Source organism: Haliaeetus albicilla, chromosome 7 (assembly GCF_947461875.1).
Source record: "Haliaeetus albicilla chromosome 7, bHalAlb1.1, whole genome shotgun sequence".
NCBI lineage: Eukaryota > Metazoa > Chordata > Aves > Accipitriformes > Accipitridae > Haliaeetus > Haliaeetus albicilla.
The window spans coordinates 10,775,949-10,793,241 of record NC_091489.1 but is presented as its reverse complement, the minus strand read 5'-3'; the positions used below and the strand labels follow the sequence as shown (position 1 = coordinate 10,793,241).

The window sequence follows — 17,293 nt, the reverse complement described above, 5'->3', positions numbered from 1 at the left end:
CTAGAATTAACACGATTATATTTTGCAATTTATATGACAAACAGCTTAACTGTACTATCCTAACTAGGCACTTTCACGATTTTGGGGAAACGACGGCTGCTATGTGCCACTCCTTCCACGTATCTGCTCCTGGCAACGAGCAATACAAAACCATATTTCATACTTAAAATAACATTGCTATGATCACTGGAAGAATTTTTTATGTAATCTCATCATGTTTTAGGCTTTTATGGCACTTTAAACATGAAGAGTGGTGAAACGGGCAAAGTGCATTTTAATTTTTGGAACTCCAGTGGTCTGTATACCTTTTGCTACAATGTTTGGAAAACAGAGAATTTAAGGATTAAAGAAACCCTAAGAAACAAAGTAATTAAATAATATCAGGTATGCTGCTTTACTAGTTACACCTGAAGTAACCGCCAGGTATTTTAACAATATGAAAAAGAGTTCCGTGGGGAAAACCCCAGCACAGGCTCCAAACTCTCGAAATATGAAAAAACCCCTTCAAAATAACACCCTGACTGGGCAGACTTCACACTCGCCTCAGCAACGGCGGTCTGAAGCCGGGTCCCGCGGCCGCCCCCCCCCTCCCCGCACACACACTCCCCCGCGGCCGGCGAGGCCCCGCCGCGCAGCCCCGCCTCCTGCGCGGAGACCCCGCCGGCGGCGGGCCAGGCGCAGCTGCAGGCCGCCGACCGGCCGGCTCGCCGCAGGCGCTTGACAGACCCCGCGGCTGCTGCCGCCGCCGCCGCCGCCCCCCCCCGAAACCCTCCCCCCTCCCCGCCAAGCTCAGGCACTGCCCACCCCGCCGGGCCGCCCTCGCTCGTCTTCAACAAGAGAGAAACGCGTCTCCCTCGCCCGCGGCGTGAGGGGGGCGGGGGGTGGCGGCGGCCGTGCCCAGGCGTGGCGGCTGCCGAAGGGTGAGGGAGGAGGATCCCGGCCGAGCAGCCAGGCCGGGCTCGGGGCCTCGCACAAAATGGCTCTAAGTGCTTCCGCTCCTCCCCCCCGCGGGAGGTGAGGGACGGAGCCGCCGCTGCCGGGGTTTGGCGCCCCGGGACCGCGAGGCGCCCGGTCCCTCCCGCCGGCCCCCCTACCTCCCTCCAAGGGGGGGAAGACGGCGGTGCCGGGGGAGGGGGGCTCGGCGGCGGGAAGGAGCGCTGGCGCGGCCACTCACCTCCCGCCCGCGGTGCCGAGGCCTCGCTCTCCCAGCACACTAGTTGCCTGGGCCGCACCCGTCACATCGAGGGCGAAACGCCGCCACCGCTGCGACCGCAACCAGCTCTACAAGGACCGCCGCTCCGGAGCCGGGGACGACGTCGTCGTCGTCGCTGCCGCGCCGCGCCCCCCCCCCCCGCCCGGGTTTCCCTTTAGCGCGCCGCTCCCGCCCGCTCTTTATTTGCGGATTCTCTGCGCTACAAAATGGCGCCCAAGGAGGAAATGAGCGCCCGGCTGCCCCGCCCACGGGCCGCCCCCCACGTTAGGGGCGGGGGGGCTGCGCGCGCAGCCAGCGCGGGCCGGCGGGAGCCGCCGCAGTGAGGCGGCGGGCTCGGTACGGCACGGGCGGCCCGGCAGCGGGCGGCTCGGCCCCGGCCCGCTTCTGGCTCTGCCCCCGGCGAGCTCGCCCGTCGCCCGCCCCGCCGGCCGGGCGGTGCCGGAGTGCCCCTGCCTGGCCGGTGCGGCGGTTTCCTGGGGTTGTCTGAACGTCGATTTAAAGCCTGTCGAACAGGCAGAGGGGCGGGGCGGGCAGGGCAGCGAGACGCGGCGCATCCTGGGGCGGGCGGAAGGATACGGGCGCTGCGCGGCTACCTGCCGGCGGGAGCGGGAATTCCTCTGGGGCGGGCTGCGCTTCGGCAGCGCCGCCTCCGCCTCGGCCGTGAAACCGGCTGACGGGGAGCAGCAGCGGCGGCGGGAGGGCTCCTGGGAAGGCTGCTTGGCGCCTTCTCGGGAGGCTGACGGAGAAGATGGCATCTTCGTGAGGGAAAACTGCGCGCAGCAGTTAATAGCCTGCAAGATGGGCGCCGGGCTTCTCGACGTGACTTCTGGAGCTTCCTGCCCGTCTGCCAGGCCGGGGAATGAACGTTTGCACTCGGGTGAACCGAGCTCGGCGGTGCCGGCGCAAGTCGGTGCCATCAATCAACCGTGAAAGAAAAGGGAGTTAAATTCCAGCTGCTTCTGAAGAAATTAAGCTTCAGTTTCACCATTTGGCAATACTAGAGCATAGCGTTTGCCCTTAATTGCAGTCTGGCACTGAGCTGCTACTTTAAAATCAAATTTATCGTTCTTACTATCTGTGATTTCTCAAGCAACGCTATTAGGACAAGTAAATGCTTTTCCCCTCTTGCCAGCAAAGTCATAAAGCTGCTGTAGGCTAAGTTAGTCTGTCAGCTGGGTTGCACAGCTGTAATTGATTGTCACTCACTACATCACTGATGAAGATGCTCCAGAAATCTCTCATGACTCTTGCTGGTAGCAGAAATAATACATTCGCCACAGAATAGATTCCGATGTACTTGTCCCCACATCCATATATATATATGAATACACAGATTTTTCAGTGAGAACTTGAAGGATTTTGAAAACCAAGCCACGTTACAAGTCATTTGATATCGTTGCCCATAAAAGGGTAAGGATCGTGTGATTAGTGACCGTGAGGACAGAGGGCTTGAACTACTTCCTTTGAAGTCTTAGCTCATTTCTAAACTGAAAAAGATAAGCTTTGATTACTGTCCGGGGTTTCCTGCTCCTGCCTCTGCTTTCCTCCTCCTTGCAGGTATTTGTTTCAAGCATTCAAGATACTAATTAACAGATGAAGCCACCACAGGTTGTGGCAGCATAGAAGAGGTGCTGAAATACCAAAGTAGTCCTTAATATGTACATTAACGTAGCAAATTGACTTGATTTCCCCGTGCGAAAATGTAAACATTACAATACTAAAAATGCACATCAGCCAAGCAGGACAACAAATTGAAACTTTTTCTATGTAAAAGATGGCAGAGATATACTGTGCTGCCTCTATTCTGTGTATTTCTATTCTGTATATAAATTACCTAACATTGTCTGTATATCAGTGGCGATTTAAACACAAGATATCCCAATATTTACCTGGGGCTTGGCTATTTTTTGTTATGTTCAGATACTAGGCCTCCCTTATGTCTTTTGAATAGTACAGATAAAGGTCTAGCTCAGATATACCATAAGGTGAGGGACCGTAAACCTTCCACCAGTGCTTGTTTGTGCTCATGAGCATGTAGAAGATATTCTTACAGTTTTTACCCCTTGTCAGCACTTAGTTATTTTAAATTTATCTTTACATGTGTGGATTATATTTGTGGGAAAAGCGCTAGCTGAGCAAGAGGTAGCCAGCCAGAGACTCTAGAGACAAGCAGAATCAGTCTGGAGAGTTTTATATTCTGGCCTGCTGTCCCTTCAAATTAACATGCGTATTATCAGGCTACACTTAGAATTTTTGTTTGCAAAAATAAGAGCAGCAATTTGTTAACCAGTCCTCTGATACCTTTGGGAAGAGGACATTTAAGTGAAATAGTCTTTTATTCTGTTTGCACATCACCTAATGCAATGAGAACTAACCTGGGACTTTTTGGTGCTACTGGAATAAATGTGTTGACACCTGCATTGGGTTGTGTTTACAGCATGATAACAGGAGTAAATTTGCTTTTCAAATTATAGGTGCTAGCATAACCCCCAGCAGCATCGTTTGTCCTCAGATGTGATGACATGTAACAATCTGTCCAAGCACCAACAAAAAAGGAAACTGTCCTGGTTTCAGCTGGGATAGAGTTAATTGTCTTCCTAGTAGCTGGTGCAGTGCTGTTTTGAGTTCAGTATGAGAAGAATGTTGATAACACTGATGTTTTCAGTTGTTACTAAGTAATGTTTAGTCTAAAGTCAAGGATTTTTCAGCTTCTCGTGCCCAGCCAGTGAGAAGGCTGGAGGGACACAGCCAGGGCAGCTGACCCAAACTGGCCAACGGGGTATTCCATACCATGTCATGTCACATCTAGTGTATAAACTGAGGGGGAGAATCACTGCTCGGGGATTAACTGAGCCTCAATCAGTGGGTGGTGAGCAATAGCACTGTGCATCATTTGTATATTCCAATCCTTTTATTATTACTGCTGTCATTTTATTGGTGTTATCATTATCATTATTAGTTTCTTCTTTTCTGTTCTATTAAACAGTTCTTAATTATCCATTAATTGGAAGGCTTGTAATTGTTCTTACCTGCTCAATTCCAGGTTGCAGGAACTAAAGAAAGGCTAATCAGCTCCTGCAAAGGTTCTTCTTGACTTGTAAGGACATGAGATGGAGGAAGGCAAAACCACAGTACATCTGCTGCTGGAGCAGAGAATGAGCTCTTGGGGGGGCACTAGAAAAGGCTGCTGTACCCTACAGGTGTGGGGTAAAGGTAAAATGTATGGATTGCTGCACTGTGAAGAAAGTGATACAGAGAAGTCTTTCAGGTAACTACGAGGTAAAGATCTGGGCAGCAAAAAGCCCAAATTTGACATCCATGAACTCTCCCTCTCATACAGAAGCTTCCTGAATACTAGGCTGCAGGCTTAATGCTTTCTTTATATCCCCTGATAAGATGTTTTTAAAGGTCTTAGTGGAATTATCACATATTTTTCTTCCATTTTTAAAGCAAGAAGTTACTAAACTCCTTCAGAAAGCTCTTATAAGGGCTTCTCTTTTAATTACCAGTAATTTTTTACAATTTTACATATTATATGACTCTATGAAAGCATATACCATCAACAGTATGATTATGTACAGCTCCACAGAGCCAATTGGATTTGCAACTCTTGTCTCCAAGATGGCAGCACTTGCGATGCTACTGCACAGCTGTGAATTGGTGTGTGCAACACCATGGTCAGGAAGTTTGTTTCTGTTAGGCGCTGACCACACTGGTGAGTGAACTCGTGAGCCTCTCCTGAAGACATCCCCTGACTGATAATGAATCAAGATACAATTACAGGCAAGTGGTGACTCGAGTTAAATTCAGTTTTGGGTTGCTTGATAAATACTGCAAGCTTGCATTTCAAGTACAGGTGTGCATATAGTTGCTACAGATATAAATGCAGGTATTTACCTTTTTTTAAGCCATAGAAAGGCCGTGATGGTTTTAATAATGCAAAGGTTTTTCAGTCTGAGGGGGAAGACAGCATTTTTTATTGAACACTGATTAGATTACGAGCTTTCCCTGACAAAAATAGATTCAAGGAAAACACAGATTGCTCTTAACACGGCCAAGAACATTTCTGCCTATCAGGAACTTGATTTCCAAGGACCCAATCAGTCAGGTTGAAGCTTAAGGCTGAGGAGTTTTAGAAAATGTACATCTCATCACCGCTGGGAAAACAGTTTATTCTTTGAGACATACTTTACGTGCTGAACCTACCCATAGACAAGTGTCAGTCCACTGGTAAGAAAACCTGGAAAAAGAAAGAATTTTCTTTCTAGACCTGAGAAAGGGCCTTAATGTACTAAAGGTGCTCAGCAAACCTGAGTGCCCTATATATCCTGACACGATGTCACAGTATGTGGAGAAAGGGAAAGGCTTCCTCAGATCTTTTCCACTTGAAAGAGGCCCTGGTTTTCAGGAAAATTATGCTTGTTGTAGAGCTTACTTGTTTTGGCAGCTGATTTAATTTAAGGAGAGAAAGAAAGGGTGACTTTGCTGTCCCTTTGTCAAAGAGCAAAAAGCTGGCTTTTTGCTTAGACCAATCAAAGAACAATTCCTATTCCCCATCAGGAATAAAAATAATCCCAAATACAGACAAAGCACAGAAAACCTCTATCTAAAGGGTGAATGCCTCTTAAATGCTTTCAGATGAGAACTATGGACCCCCAAAGTATCAAGGATTATGAGATGTCTTACATAATTACTGTGGCAAGGTTTGACTCCTCTCTTTGAAGATGCTGATTTTTATGCACACTGCTGCAAAAGTAGTCAGGTGTGCTCCATGCTGCTGGCAAAGGATAAAAAACACAAGAGAAACAAGGAAAAACAGGATACTCTTATCAGTATTAGTAACATTTTGGTAACAACACTGATCTCTGTAAAGGTTAAATTTAGAAAACATTTTTTGTAGAAGAGTAAATTAGCAAACACTCAAGCGCTCTAAATTTTAGCCTATTTCTAATAAAACTGAGCCACCATTACCAAATGAAAATGCCAGAATCTTTGCACTTTGAGTATTTCACATAAGGCATGACTCCATTTCATTGTGTTCATAGAAAGGTAATAAATAAACTTTGCGCAACATAGCCTTAGCCTTTTACTGATAGCAAGTAAGCTGTCTGTTCTGAATTGACGTCCTAATTTTTACTGACTTACTTAATTTCCCAGAGCTTAGATTTCCAAGAAGTGGTAAAATGTACCAGCACAGGACAGTAGTTTGCTGTTGAGTATTATGCTGCTCATTGACTACACTGAATTTAAAAGCACAGCTGCCTAGTCACATTCAATAGGTTTTTTTTCTACATTTAAATAACTTTGATCTGTACCATACATGTTTCATAATTATTTGCCTTTGTGCAATTGCTATGTTATTTTGTTCCTTTACATGTCCCTTTTATCCATTTGGATCTCAATCCTGGACACCGTTCAAGCAGAGTTAAATAGGATACTGCAAGTCTGATAAAGATACCAAGATAAAACTCATTCATCTCTGTTGTTCAGGGTGGCCCAGCATTGCAGCCTGGTCCGTCACTCGTGTTGGGTTGCAAAACAGTCCCGCTGTTTGCAGTTGAGAGCAAAGGTGCAGCAGGTTGTCTCGTTGGGGTGACCTGGCCTGAAGTCCCTAGGGTTGCTTCACATTCACACTCTTTCCGTCTGTTAGTGGATTAAAGGTGAAGTGTGGGGAGGGAAGGGGCTGAAGCCTCACTTTATGTTCTATTCAGTATTTATGGTGATATTTGTGAAGTTTTAAATAGAAGGGCATCTGGTCTATCAGCCTTACTTCAGGTGAAGTGTCATTTTTGGACTTTGCACACCTGCTACCATTTAGTGTTCATCTGAGCTCATCTTACATTATCGATTCTGTATTTGCATTGATGACCTTAAGTTGTAATCAGTCAAATATTACATTAAGAATGACATATTGGTACATGGTACAGTTGATAAACTAGGTTACTTGGTGCTGCCCTCATACGTCTATATTACTCATTCTCTACTGAATTTTGAAAAAGTGCAGGGACTACAATCAGTCATATCAGGTTGCTCAGGAACTGTACAATATTTTTCTAAAACAATCACTCTGTATTTCTTAAAATCGTATATTCCTGAGTTTTGCTTGTATGGTAGACCTACTAATTACTTACTGATGAGTCTTTTGAAAAGACACCAACCATGTTTTTCCCATCCAGATTTAATCTGAGGGTTTTGTTAGTGTTATCAGCTGCCCTGAGCGCACAGCATCATTAAAGAAAAGCTGTAGTGCATGCTTGTTGCCAATTAATGCATCCTTAGGAGACTGGTAGATCAGTCCACCCAAGCATTTGGCTGCCCATGGGATTTTTCCACAGGTTCCCTTTCCTGAAGATACCTGAGGGGATTCTTCTCTTGCTAAAAGCTGGAAACCCCAAAGTAACTGAAGAAATCTTATGGCACATGGTTCCCTCCTTTGGCCTTATCCTTCAGTCAGACTGAAATACCGAAAAGGAGAAACCTATTCCGAGTGCTGGAGTTACTCTGACCAGCGTGATTTAACAGTTATCAGTGAAATCTAGGTGAACAATCTTGCTTTCCGTAGCTGAAGTGGGTATTTCTCCTATCTAGTAGTGCTGTAGCTTTTTACGGTGTAAAGCAAGAATAGTGACTGACAGGAGCCAGAGAAATCCATCCTGGGTATTGTATTGCTCCTCTTGCTCAGTGTTTCCCCACAGAGGGTTCAGATACATTTTATGCATGCAGATTTAATACCACTAAATTCAGATTAGCCAACAAGGAAAATGTGATCACTGGTGTATCAGTGCATTAAAAGTCATTTAAGTTTGTCAGTGTTTGTCGTCATGTCCTATGTGCTTTTCTAGGACTTAATTTGTCCTTCTTCCACCCCCCAAAAGAAATGCTACTAAATTTTACTGCATGGATAGAAAAATGTATCTCCCAACTTTGTTGATACTCTAGCTAAGGTAGGAGTGACAGCACATTTTCTAACCATCTTTTTGGCCTCCAGTTGCAACTTCAATGTGGTGCTTTGGCTGGCGCTTCTGTTTGTTAGGCTGAGTATCTGTTCTGCAGACAAGTTAGCACAGGACTCGGCCCAGGAAGGAGTAGGGACTGAAGATCTAGTCTGTGAGATAGAGTGATTTCGCCCCATCGATCCTTGTTTTTTTCCCTGCTGTTACTTTCTTTGACTTACGCTCTTGGTTCCTCCCTTTACTCCGTCCCTTCTTCCTCCAAATACCTTAACATTGTTGCTCCCCACCCCACACCTCTAGGCATCCCAGCAACACTTCCCCACAGAGAAACACCTCTGCCTGCCCGCCCTGCTACCGATCGCGGCCATGGCTGCTGCCGCCTCCTCTCCGTCCAGCCGCTGCCTCCCCGGCTGCCGGGGAGCTCCGCCTCGGCCATGCTGCCTTTCCTTTCCCCTCGCAGCGTTCGCCTCCGGCCCCGGAGCAGCCCCCTCCTTGCCTCTTTGTGCGGGTCAGACGGGAACGGCTCTTGGGCCGACGGCACGCCACCGCCTATGCTAGAAATGATATATATATGTTAGGCTTCTGTTAAATTAAAAAAAAAAAAAAAAGTCCACGTTGGGTGTTGGTAGTCTCTGGGCGTCAGTAATGGTTGCCGAGCAGATCAGCGATAGGCAATTTTGTATAGTTTGGTTTAACTCATTCTGTTGGGTTTTCTTCTGCTCCCGTACACCCGCCGAAATGCGGCCGCGCAATGAACAAAGGGCCCTTAAAGCCGCCGCCCGATAACGGAGCGTTCGATCTGCGCGTTTTATTTTGTAAAAAAAGCTAAACTGAGTACGAGCGGGAGTTGGCAGAGGGCGCTGAACAGGCCCCGGGGTCCCCGGCGGGCCGGGGGAAGGGCCCGACCCCCCGCCGGAGGGCCCAGCGGCCCCGGTCGCCGCCGCCCCTCTCGCCCCTCAGCCCTCCGCCCGCCCCCGATGGCGGGCGAGGGGGCGGGACCGGCAACACGCGAGGGGCGGCCCCGGCGCCGGCGCCGGCTCCGGCTCCGGCTCCGGCTCCGCTCGCCCTCAGGCTCCGGCCGCGGCCGCCGCTCCCGCTCCTCAGCGCCGGCTCCGCACCCGCCACCGCTGCCGCCATGAGCGCGGACCCCGTCGTCTTCGTCTCCGCCGCCAGGACGGCCGTCGGTGAGGGGCCGGGCCGGGCCGGGCGGTGCGGGTGTTCCCGCCCGGGGCCGGTGCTGAGCTCTCTCCCTCTGTGTCCGCCCAGGCTCCTTCAACGGCGGCCTGTCGGCGCTGCCGGCCCACGAGCTGGGGGCCGCCGTCATCCGTGAGGTGCTGCGGCGGGCCGGGCTGGCCCCCGAGGAGGTGTCGGAGGTGATCCTGGGGCAGGTCCTCACGGCAGGTAGGGGGGCGGCGGCGGGGATCCCCCCTTCGCGGGCCGGGCTCTCGCTCTGCACGGCCACGTCCCTCCTTAGCTCCCCCGCGGGAAGAGCCCGTGGCGGTGGCTCAGGGCGCGATCGCCGGCCGCTGAGGGCGCGGTTCGTCGTTCACAAAGGGCTTGAGCGGCGGCTCGGCCCCCTCTCCGTGCGCGCCGGGTGACCAGAGCCGCTGCTGGGCTTTTGGGAAGGATGGGGCGGGGGGTTAGATCCCCAAAGCGGCTTAACGGTCTACGCGTGAAAGTCGGTTTCTTCTCTCTGTTACAGCATCCCTTCTTTCGCGTTGGTCCTCTCGTCTCCTCTCCTAAATTTAACATCCTAAGCAGCGATAACGCTGAGGTGCGAGGCCTGCATTTGTGTTTATCTGCAAGACTGACCTTGCTCCGAGACACTTGCTCCGAGACAAATGTTTTGATTTAAAGGAAATGCGGCTGATAGGGAATTGTTTGTTTTGAACGGTCCCCTGCTTTTGCCAGGCTAATGTTTAATCAGTAGAGTCATAGGGCAGGTTTGTATTTTTAAAGATGGTGGAAGAAAATAAAGGAAATAAATATTTTTGTCTTACTTAAAGCTGATCCAGATATTTTTAGCTCGCTGAATGATGTGCTCTCCTTATCTGTTTCTTTGCATACAAAGAGCTAGCATTACTTTGGCCTGGGGAGATGCAGATGAAGAATGTTTTCTTTGAATATAGTGCTCCTATTCTCTCCCATCAGTATTACAACAAAGAATGGAAGCTTTGGGGACTGTATTTGCATAATTGTGCCTTTGGTTTCCATAGGAACTCTTAGGGAAAGTTGTCTGCTGGTGATGTACAGAAGATGTCAGAGAAACCCTTCAGCAAGTAGCAATTTAAATGAGCTCTCATTTTATACACATACAACAGGCTAGTGCTAATTTGAAGTTGGTGTTTCATCTGACCTGCCATCCAAAGCAGCGTTGCAGATATGAAACTATCAGTAGCAAGTCCCTGACCTTGCAGGTGTTTTATTGATCAACAATATACATGAGTGAGGTAACTGAGCTCCTGTTTACAGATTACTGCTGGGAACTTTTCTCACCAAGTTCTCTACCAACTGAAAATAGGACCGAGCGCTAAATTTTGGTGGAGTCGGGTACCTGTTGTGAAAAGTGACAAGGCTGACATTTGTTTTGTTAAGAACAGACAAAGGAAAAATGCTGCCTGTTCCTGCAGGTGCTGGCCAGAACCCTGTCCGGCAGGCGAGTGTTGCTGCAGGAATCCCTTACTCTGTGCCTGCCTGGAGCTGCCAGATGATCTGTGGGTCAGGCTTGAAAGCAGTATGTCTGGCTGCTCAGTCCATACTGACAGGAGACTCCAGCATCGTGGTCGCAGGAGGCATGGAAAGTATGAGCAAGGTAAAGCAAACGATTGCACTCGCATTGCGCTGACTTGCTGGGAGCAAACAGCATTAAGTTGTGTTGAAACCCTGTACTTATAACTCTCTGGAGGCAGATTGAAAGAGTAGCTTTAGTTTCTGTACTTGGGAATGAATTTACATGTGCAACAATTGACTTCAGTAGCTTTTTTTTTTTTTTATTAAAAAAAAAGGCCTGATACTCTAGCTACTGAAAAGGCGCCATGCAAACACATACCACCCATGGCTGGCAGACTTCAGAGGGAGAGACAGAGCGGGCAGCCATGAAGACTGCTGGGATTTGGGGTAGCTACCTACAGCCGCATGGCAGGGGTCTGTCTCTTCAGCTCTCTGACTGTATTGTGCACTGGAGATATAAAACATCTAACTCCTTTCACAATACCTTCTTGCAGGCACCTCATGTGATTCACATGCGAGCTGGGGTGAAAATGGGAGAGGCTTCCTTGCAGGACACTGTAATCCTTGATGGCCTTACAGATGCATTTTATCAGTATCATATGGGTATAACAGGTAAGTGGTGACAGTCCAGAAAATGAAATGGTTAACTGGGAAGGGGGGAAGAATTCACTGACAGGAAATTTCAGAAATCTGAAGTTTCAAATAAGGTGTTTCAAGCTGCCCTTAAGTTGTAGTCATGAAAAAGAAAGAAATCCCTAATACTGAAAGGCATTGAAGGCATTTTCTGCTTTGTTTGTAAAGCTACTGGGTTTTTTTCTGTCTCAGCTAATCTCAATGCATCTCTTTTGCATCTGAGCAATTTATTTAATTTCAGCAAAAATAAGCAAAATAATCCCTGTACGTAACTGAAGCATTCAGCAGCACAGATTTACAGTTGGCAGGAATTGCGTAAAGTGTACTGTGGATACACATGGTTCTGCAACTTCAGATTATTGCATCCTGGATGGGATAGTCAGCCAACTGCTTTTTCAGACCCTGCTTATGAAACAGAATAACTTCCAAACCGTTCCCTCCTCTGAAGTAGCTGTAGAGAGACCTGAGCATAGTAGTCCAGAGAAGCAATAAACTAGAAAAGCTTGTTTGCATTTGTATTTAACTTGGGATACCATCTGGGTGGGAGGAGATCCCACACAGAAATTTTTACCTTCCAAAGAAAATACAGTAGAGAATCATGAGCAAACAAAACGAGGAAATCAGAACGAAAACTGTTCAACAAGCTTGGCTGCTTGCTACAGCAAACATTAATGACTACCTTTTTGCTTACAATTTTACAACTTAAAATTTTAGCATTTCCTGATGGCAATTTGCATTTTGCTCCTATTTCAGCCGAAAATGTGGCCAATCAGTGGCAAGTCAGCAGAGGGGAACAAGACCAATTTGCTGTACAGTCACAAAACAGGGCAGAGGCAGCACAGAAAGCTGGCTATTTTACAAAAGAAATTGTTCCTGTTCTTGTACCTTCTAAAAAAGGTAGGTGCGAATGGATAATGATTTTACAGAAAAAAATCTGTTTTCTACTATGTCTCTTATAAGCAGTGGATGGTTTCCCACTTACACAGCCTTTTCTGTAAGCTGTTCTGTAAGTGTGTAGCCTTTTGCTCTCTTTTTCACCTTTCAGTGGTTATTTTTTAGATAAGAGAGAAGCAACACAAATGTGGAATATCTAAGTGTAGCTCTCTGCAAATACTACTACTATGTTTTATTGGAGATGTAATTACTACCCAGGCAAACTGCTGACTTAACCTAGGCTTGGATGAGGTACAAAAATCAGTATTTTTCATTTCGTTGGAGTCCTGCTGCACCAAACTTAAAACAGTCACGTTGATCTGGCAAACCTTGCCACCTAGTAAAATATGCAGAGACAATAATTAGGGTTACTAGTTAATTAACTAGGTTAAGTTACTTATATTAGGTGTGCTTCTTTTCAGGTCTGTTAGGGATATAAACAGATCTATTATGGTGCTTGAGCCAAAGGTCTGTTTCTAGAGCAGGGGAATTCCCCCAGCTCCTTGTGAGGTGGATGCAAAAACTGAATTTTCCAAACAGAAATCAAGAATCAGTTGTTCAACATTTACATTGAATAGACCCCGTGGGAAAAGTTCTGGCATTAGGCTGGTTACAAACGAATGAAGGGCTTTCCTGGTGCCAGTTTAGATAATAATAATTAATGACACTTGACTACTCTTTGCGACAAGATTCCTACAAGTATCATTTGGGAGATAGCCTTCTGCTTGGAAGAGAAGCTACTGGCTTAGGAACAGCAAGAATAAGATCTGCTTTTGTACAACTAGACAGTATTTTAGTTGCTAGTGTTTGTCTCAGAAAACCCAGAGCTGTCTGTCCTGCTAGAAGCAGCTGGAGGGTTAGAGCAATTGGTTAAACTGCACTGAGTCAGAAGATATCTCTGACACAAGGATGGCTTTTTGGTTAAAAGGAATATGGCATATATTCTCGATCAGCCTGTTGTTTGTGGTGGCTTTCTGTTCAAGACGTGTCTGTGTGTTTGGACCCTCCTGCAAGTATAACGCTCTGTTTTGCAGGTCCTATAGAAGTTAAAATGGATGAACATCCTCGACATGGGAGCAACTTGGAAACAATGGCAAAGTTAAAGCCCTGTTTCCTGACAGATGGAACTGGGACGGTAACAGCAGCTAATGCTTCAGGTTGGTCCATCTGGCTAAAACCAAAATGGAAAACAGTAGCTGCTTGTGGCTCAAGGCAGGGTCTCTGCGAGGGGTTAGGCTGCCGTGTGGTTACTGCTGAATATATCTTGCAGGAAATGGCAACGTGTTTGACAGCGTAGGTAGAACTTGAATATAACTGTGGTGGAGGAATTCTTTAACAATGAGTTGTCTTTTGCTTGCTTTCTATGAAGCAATACAAGTGTTTGGATAACAGCAGCAATATTTGGTAGGCTGAAACAAATAGAAACTACATCCTCTGTTTCTAAAACTAGCTGTCTAGTGGTTTCTAATACTGCAGGTCTGGACAAAGGAAAACTTAACAATTCATATTTGAAAAATGTTAGTCCTGTGGGACTAAGTCTCCTACCTCAGGCAGCTTTGAAACTTCTTCCTTGGTCCTCATGCTGCCTCTTCCAAAGTCTACTTAATAAATCTGATGTGGTCCTTTTTCACATTTGCCTCAATTCTTACACCTGTTGGTTTCCAAAGAGAAATCACAAACGTCACATTTACGGCAGTATAGATATGTTACCCATTTTAACTGTTTGTGTCAGAGGTCAGACTTGGCTGATCTGAACAATACTGACCTAAACCAATAAAAGATGTGCGATTTTTGTTTTGTGTAGGATGTGAACAAGCAGGAAAAGGTGGTACAGTAAAAGCCATAAACCCAAACAAATGCATACAAGTTTGTCATTCCACAGGTATAAATGATGGAGCTGCAGCTGTAATTCTAATGAAGAAATCGGAAGCTGCTAGGAGGGGTCTTATGCCTTTGGCTCGGATTGTATCTTGGGCTCAGACAGGCATAGATCCATCTATAATGGGAGTAGGGCCCATTTCAGCAATAAAGCAAGCTGTAAGTAATTATCTATGTATCTATTATTTAAAAAATCTTGCTTGTAATTACTTTAATTTCCTGGCCATGAGTTGTTTTTTCAATATTCTAAGGAAAATTCAGTAGAAAAAATAAACTAAGTGAAAACAAGACTTAAAATAGGGGAGCGAATGTAAGATTAAGGGTTCTAGTGCTACCAGGCTAGTGCTTACTCATTGGAAAAAAAAAAAAAAAAGTATAGGTCTATGAATAGAGTTCAGAGCATTAACTAGGCGGGTTTGTGAAAGGCCACCTAGATAATCTGTGAGGCTAAAGATCAAGTCTCATGGATGTGTATGCTAACCTAATTTGGGGATGATTTGGTCCTGCCGCGATACCGTTCTGATGCTGTCTGGCTGGATTAATTTCAGATCACTGCCTGGTTGTATTTGCAATAGTACAACACTGAGAGAAGGGTCAGTGAGTGCCTCTGCCTTAGCAAATGTGATGGTGCCCTCTGTGTTTTAGTTTGCCCTGTGAAAGGGTTGGAGCACGCGAATTGGACTCCTTTCAGATGAAACTAAACAAGAAGGTACGCTCCAGAACCACATCTAATGTGCTCAGACCATTATTGCACCCACTAATGCGCTCTGTGTTCAGTCCACAGGACAAGGGTCTCAAATAAAATGCTCCACGTGAGCAGCCCCTATGGCACCACACTGCTTGCTAATACAGACGTAGCCCATGGCAACCCCAGCTGGTTATATTAAAACAGCTATGAAATTGAGCATGAAAAGAGCTCTTGTACAGCTGATAAGGATAGATTTGCTTTTAGTATTCCTTCTTAGTTTTATTTATACTGTGAAGGCCTTGTTTTGTTCACCTCTGAAATGTTCTGGCAATGTAGAAGCCTAACTTGAACTCACCCAACCTCTGTGGCTTTTCATGAGAAAAACTGTAATGCTGAAGCTTTGTCTTACCAGATCTCAAACTGTTCTTTTACATCAAGAATGCTATAAACGTATACACAATACACAGTTTTAGTTTAACTTGTAGAACAGACAACCTGTATTTAACAGTACCTATAATTTTATAGGTACTTTGAAAAAGGGCACACTACTTCATGATATAAGCTTTGTGTGTTATCAAACACTTCACACCCTCCATGTATTATCAGTATATCTCTTCAGAATTTCATAGTAGCACTTCACAGTGAAAGAATGACTAGGCCATGCATTTTAGCATTACAACAACATAGTAAATCTTAAAGACTTTTCCCAGAAGGTGAATGGATTCCATACTGTCTCTACTGGACAAACTACACTTGACACCCATCACTAATCATCATTTCACTATTTCCTGTGTAAAAATCTGATGAAACCAGACTTATGTCCTGAAAAACTTGCTCTTGTATCTGTTAAAACCTACTTTTGAAAACAGTGCTTGTTCTATTAAGGGCGCTACATACAGTTTGATTCCCACAATTGCAGCACCACTATGTATGTAAAATGAATCAACATTTTTTAAGAGCAGCCAGCATTTTATAGCACACTGTACTGACCTCTGCCAACACTGAAATCCTGTCTGTTGTCTTCAAGAATTCTGTCATCAACCCTAGCTATAAAAAATTTTGTTTCCTTCAACTTGTTAGAAGTGGTGGTTTCAAATCACCAAATTTGTTTTACAAAAAGCTTCCTCTGGTGCTGAGGAAGACCTAAAAGGTAATAAATAAAGCCTCTCTATATTTTGTTTTCTCAGATTGACAAAGCCAGCTGGACTCTGGAACAAGTTGACCTGTTTGAAATTAATGAAGCCTTTGCATCGCTATCTGTTGCAATAGCAAAAGAACTGAAAGTAAATCCAGAAAAGGTAACGAGTATGTTTGACGCCGTAATTAGTTTGCCTTCTGTAATTTGAAGTTGTTCCATTCTGTGCATCTGGATTGTATTCTAAAGAGGCAAGGAGGGTCCTCTTGCAATCGCTTTGCCATAAGCAAAAAGGATGGGAATGCCAGTAGCCGTAAGCAAAAAGGATGGGAATGCCAGTAGCCGTAAGCAAAAAGGATGGGAATGCCAGTAGGCATTTCTGTATGCTACTCTGCTGTAGCCTGGCTTTGCTGGCAGGCACATCCTTTCATAGCTGAACAGCCTAAAACCGCGTTACAGTGCATTTGTATGCAAAGCCAGGTAACTGCTTGAGCATACTTGTAATTAACTTCAGCAGTCGAACTTGCTGCTGGAAGTGTATTTGCCACTGTATCCTTCCAGTGATGGCAAAAAATGCGGTCATTACCCTCCCCGCCCTAAACATGCCTTGATTATCACCTGAATTATCTTCAGAGAGTAAAGATGGGCCCCTTTCAGAAGAAATACTAACAGCTGTTGCATCCATGTCCAATTTCTCCTTGAAATGGAGGTAGCAGTTTCAGGCTTATTCACAATCAAGGACTATATCCAGTGAAGTCATTCACCTTGAAACCAAGCTAAGCCAGTGAAATGATTTCTTAACTCAATATTCTGTATTGGCTTTTTTTTTTTTTTTTTTAGATTAATATCCAAGGTGGAGCTATTGCTCTTGGCCACCCTCTTGGCGCCTCTGGTTGTCGCATCCTTGTTACTCTTCTACATGCCCTGGAACGAACAGGTGGAAAACGTGGTGTTGCTGCTCTCTGTATTGGAGGAGGAATGGGAATAGCCATGTGCGTCGAGAGATGAACGTTAATGAATGAATGAATAGCAAGTGTTAACTAGCTTTGAAACAGTTTACTAATAAACTTCTAATCAAGGAGCTTACATCTGTTTGTTTTGCCTAAAATTAAACAATAAGCTTACTCCAT

General features: G+C 45.8%; 3 protein-coding genes across 4 annotated transcripts in view; 2 read left to right on the top strand and 1 right to left on the bottom strand.

The window, feature by feature from the left end:
* Positions 1 to 1,418, bottom strand: part of WTAP (WT1 associated protein) — a 29,024-nt gene extending 27,606 nt beyond the window's left edge. Inside the window, exon 1 of one of the 2 annotated variants that reach the window (XR_011325372.1) lies at positions 1,175 to 1,418. The gene's annotated coding sequence lies outside the window, so the exon portion shown is untranslated. The remainder of the gene's footprint in view (positions 1 to 1,174) is intronic. The other variant, XM_069786912.1, reaches the window with a different exon arrangement.
* MRPL18 (mitochondrial ribosomal protein L18) overlaps positions 1 to 17,293 on the top strand; it is a 643,474-nt gene that overhangs the window by 613,896 nt on the left and 12,285 nt on the right. The window lies entirely within an intron of this gene.
* On the top strand, positions 9,209 to 17,249 carry ACAT2 (acetyl-CoA acetyltransferase 2). Its single transcript, XM_069786935.1, has 9 exons — positions 9,209 to 9,350; positions 9,433 to 9,567; positions 10,797 to 10,978; positions 11,391 to 11,508; positions 12,283 to 12,426; positions 13,497 to 13,619; positions 14,345 to 14,499; positions 16,216 to 16,326; positions 17,004 to 17,249. Exons 1-9 carry the CDS (start codon positions 9,302 to 9,304, stop codon positions 17,169 to 17,171), a joined length of 1,185 nt encoding a protein of 394 aa, XP_069643036.1. The 5' UTR covers positions 9,209 to 9,301; the 3' UTR covers positions 17,172 to 17,249.

Excerpts from the sequence above, each read along its gene's own strand:
- ACAT2 (XM_069786935.1), top strand. The coding sequence starts at position 9,302 with ATGAGCGCGGACCCCGTCGTCTTCGTCTCCGCCGCCAGGACGGCCGTC. Across the intron at positions 9,568-10,796 it reads GGGGCAGGTCCTCACGGCAG|GTGCTGGCCAGAACCCTGTC; the intron begins GTAGGGGGGCGG and ends CTGTTCCTGCAG. Across the intron at positions 14,500-16,215 it reads TTTCAGCAATAAAGCAAGCT|ATTGACAAAGCCAGCTGGAC; the intron begins GTAAGTAATTAT and ends TTGTTTTCTCAG.